This window comes from Pteropus alecto, unplaced genomic scaffold (genome assembly GCF_000325575.1).
Source record: "Pteropus alecto unplaced genomic scaffold, ASM32557v1 scaffold164, whole genome shotgun sequence".
Taxonomy (NCBI): Eukaryota; Metazoa; Chordata; class Mammalia; order Chiroptera; family Pteropodidae; genus Pteropus; species Pteropus alecto.
The window spans coordinates 20,005,899-20,009,463 of NW_006439568.1; the positions used below are offsets into that span (position 1 = coordinate 20,005,899).

Here is a 3,565-nt window from a genome sequence, read left to right on the forward strand (position 1 = left end):
GCAATTCCCAGTTCACGTTTCCTGCGCGGCCCGGAGCAGCGGCTGATCACGCTTTGTTCACATGCCTCGCCCCCTCCTTCTTCCCGCCCCCGCTCTTGGTGGCCCAGCCAATCTGGGCCCGGGCCGCCGGGCCGGCTAGCCAATGGCGCGGGCAGGGATGCAGGGACGTGCGAGCGGCGAGGAATGTTCCCAGTGACTCACCCGTGATCCTCATTGAGGTTAGGGCGGCCCCATCCGTCTGTCCCCGCCAGCGAGGATCTCCCCCGCCGTCCGCCTCCGCCCCTTGTCTGCCGCCCGCGCCTCCGCCCGCGCTTCCCTTTCCTGCCTTCAGCCCCACTCCCTTTCCTGCCCTCCCCGTTTCTCTTCTCAGCTCACACTCCCTTCCCTTCTGCCTGTCTTCTTTTTCCTTGCTTTTCATTGGCATCTTGAGGCTTTTACACATACATGCGCTGTCCGTTGCAGCTTACATAAAGGCGCGCGCGATTATGCAATTGCATTGTTAGCGATATTTCAAGAGCAATGGCTCGTTTTCTAAGCATTTCAACATGAAGAGTTTACACATTTTTTAAAACAAGCGTCGAGGATAATACCTTGCAACGTAAAGAATGTTTTTCGCTACTTTTACACAATCTCTACTTTGATAAAAATAGGATCACATTTATAGAAAATGGAAGAGATGATGGGTAGTACAATTTTTTTAAGTGCAGCCTAAGGAACTTCTATATGAAACGTTAAACACTTGCTAGGGGGAACTGTACATACAAACACAAAGTATGTGCTGTTATTTTTGTTATCAAGTTCTTTTAAAAATTAAGATAATTCCCTTGACTTGCAGACTCTTTACGGTCAGGATTTTTGCAAATTCCGAGTAGAATATTAAATTTTCTGATTATCCATTTATCGGTATTGCATTAGCTGGGCATAGTTATAAATAGCAAACCAGTGTGTTAAATAGATCCACAGAAAGGGAACACAAACATGAAGTTGAAACTTAACTAAAATCAAGCTTTGGAGTTTTTAAATATATTTCACTATCTTTGCTAATCAAATTAAAAAATTTTTATATTACAAATAACGTAATGTACTTATTTGAAAAGACTCTCAAGATTCCGTATCCTATTAATTTTATTCCACAATGCGAAGTTACTTTTTAAAGTTCAGATCCATATCAACAGGCCAGGGTTCTGTCTACTATACTCCATTTTAAAGGAAGTTTTGGCCTTTTTTTTTTTTTTTTTTTAATGTTAGGAACTTCCCCCAAAAGACCTCATGCCAGACCTGTAGTATTGAAATAAGGTAATTTTTTCACAGCCTTCTCCTAGTTATTTTGTCTGACCCCAGACAGGTGGCAACTCTGGAAATAATATAAAATTTTTTCTTCCAAGCCAAATGCTTCTCTTTTTTGGATAACAAATGCATTGATACTTTCGGCATTGGTCCCCTTAATGATGATAAGGTGCTCTTCTCTGCCTCACAAGGATGTCAGTGTTCAAGCCTAAGTGTGGGAGGAAGAATGAGGAAGATTTTATTACCATTATCATCAGTGTAGGGGTGAGAGAAATTGTATTTTCAGATTTTAATCTGGAAGTTGTGTAAATAGTAAAAAAGAAAAAATTGCATTGCTCTGCATCTTGTTTGGATGACAAAAATACGCTTATATAACCAATCTTTTGTTTCTATAGGAGGAAAGAATGGAAATGATTTCTGAAAGATCAAAAGAGAGTATGTATTCTTGGAACAAAACTGCAGAGAAAAGTGATTTTGAAGCTGTAGAAGCACTTATGTCAATGAGCTGCAGTTGGAAGTCCGATTTTAAGAAATATATTGAAAACAGACCTGTTACTCCAGTATCTGACATGTCAGAGGAAGAGAATCTGCTTCCGGGTACACCTGATTTTCATACGATCCCAGCATTTGTAAGTATTGTTGTTTTTAATATGAATGTAAATGATATAATTTCTTATAATTTACATTATTAACTATAAATTTCTCACCCCGTTACCTGTATATTTCTCTTTGTAGTGTTTGACTCCACCTTATAGTCCTTCTGACTTTGAACCCTCTCAAGTGTCAAATATGATGGCACCAGCGCCATCTACTGGATACTTCAAATCATTCTCAGATGCTTCCAAGCCTCACTTTGCTGCAGCTATCAAAGAAGAAGATAAGAACCCAGTACCTGCCCCCAAATTCCCCAAGGCTCAGGCAACAAGTGTGATCCGTCATACAGCTGATGCTCAGCTGTGTAACCACCGATCTTGCCCAGTGAAAGCAGCCAGCATCCTCAGCTGTCAGGACAATTCTTTTCGAAGGAAAACCCACCTAAATGTTGAGGCTGCTAGAAAAAACATACCTTGTGCAGCTGTGTCACCAAACAGATCCAAATGTGAGAGAAACACAGTGGCAGACATTGACGAGAAAGCAAGTGCTGCACTTTATGACTTTTCTGTGCCTTCCTCAGAGACAGTCATCTGCAGATCTCAGCCAGCCCCCACATCCCCACAACAGAAGTCGGTGTTGGTCTCTCCACCTGCAGTATCAGCAGGGGCAGTCCCATCTATGCCGGTCATCTGTCAGATGGTTCCCCTCCCTGCAAACAACCCTGTTGTGACAACAGTTGTTCCCAGCACTCCACCCAGTCAGCCACCAGCTGTCTGCCCACCTGTTGTGTTCATGGGCACTCAGGTGCCCAAAGGTGCCGTCATGTTTGTCGTACCCCAGCCGGTTGTCCAGAACCCAAAGCCTCCAGTGGTGAGCCCAAATGGCACCAGACTCTCTCCCATTGCTCCTGCTCCAGGGTTTTCCCCTTCAGCAGCAAAAGTCACTCCTCAGATTGACTCATCGAGGATAAGAAGTCACATCTGTAGCCACCCAGGATGTGGAAAGACGTACTTTAAAAGTTCTCATCTGAAGGCTCACATGAGAACGCATACAGGTACCAACAATATCTTATTTATATCTTAGAAATTCAGATGATTTTTTGGTAGTGATCACAAATATAAACCTGGCATAGTAAGGAAGAACTTGCCTTACTTGCTAGTTCAGTGGGTGATATTTACTTGTACTGGCTCCTCTAAGAGATTTCATTAAAGTATTTTGTTTTCATAAGGGGAAAATTTTTATAAACATGACAGTAACAGTTAAAAATAGTGGTACATAGTATAGCGCTCACTTGACATTTTATTAATAGCTTTTATTTTAAAATATATATCAATAAATGTATAGCTTTAGATATGATTAAATATGTAACTTACAGGGTTTTAATAAATGTGTAGTCATGATAATCTGCATTTTTGTTTCAGGAGAAAAGCCTTTTAGCTGTAGTTGGAAAGGTTGCGAAAGGAGGTTTGCCCGTTCTGATGAACTGTCTAGACACCGACGAACCCACACAGGTGAGAAGAAATTCGCCTGTCCCATGTGTGACCGGCGGTTCATGAGAAGTGACCATTTGACCAAGCATGCCCGACGTCATCTGTCAGCCAAGAAGCTACCAAACTGGCAGATGGAAGTGAGCAAGCTGAACGACATTGCCCTACCTCCAACCACTGCTCCCACGCAGTGACAG

At 42.5% G+C, this 3,565-nt stretch overlaps 1 protein-coding gene across 2 annotated transcripts in view; it reads left to right on the plus strand.

Annotated features, from left to right (window-relative positions):
* Nucleotides 1-3,562, plus strand: part of KLF10 (Kruppel like factor 10) — a 5,123-nt gene extending 1,561 nt beyond the window's left edge. For both annotated transcript variants that reach the window (XM_006916638.3, XM_025050156.1), the window contains exons 2-4: nt 1,683-1,916; nt 2,023-2,935; nt 3,303-3,562. In XM_006916638.3, coding sequence (XP_006916700.1) covers nt 1,683-1,916; nt 2,023-2,935; nt 3,303-3,562 — 1,407 coding nt within the window. The remainder of the gene's footprint in view (nt 1-1,682; nt 1,917-2,022; nt 2,936-3,302) is intronic.
* The last annotated feature ends 3 nt before the right edge of the window (nt 3,563-3,565 follow it).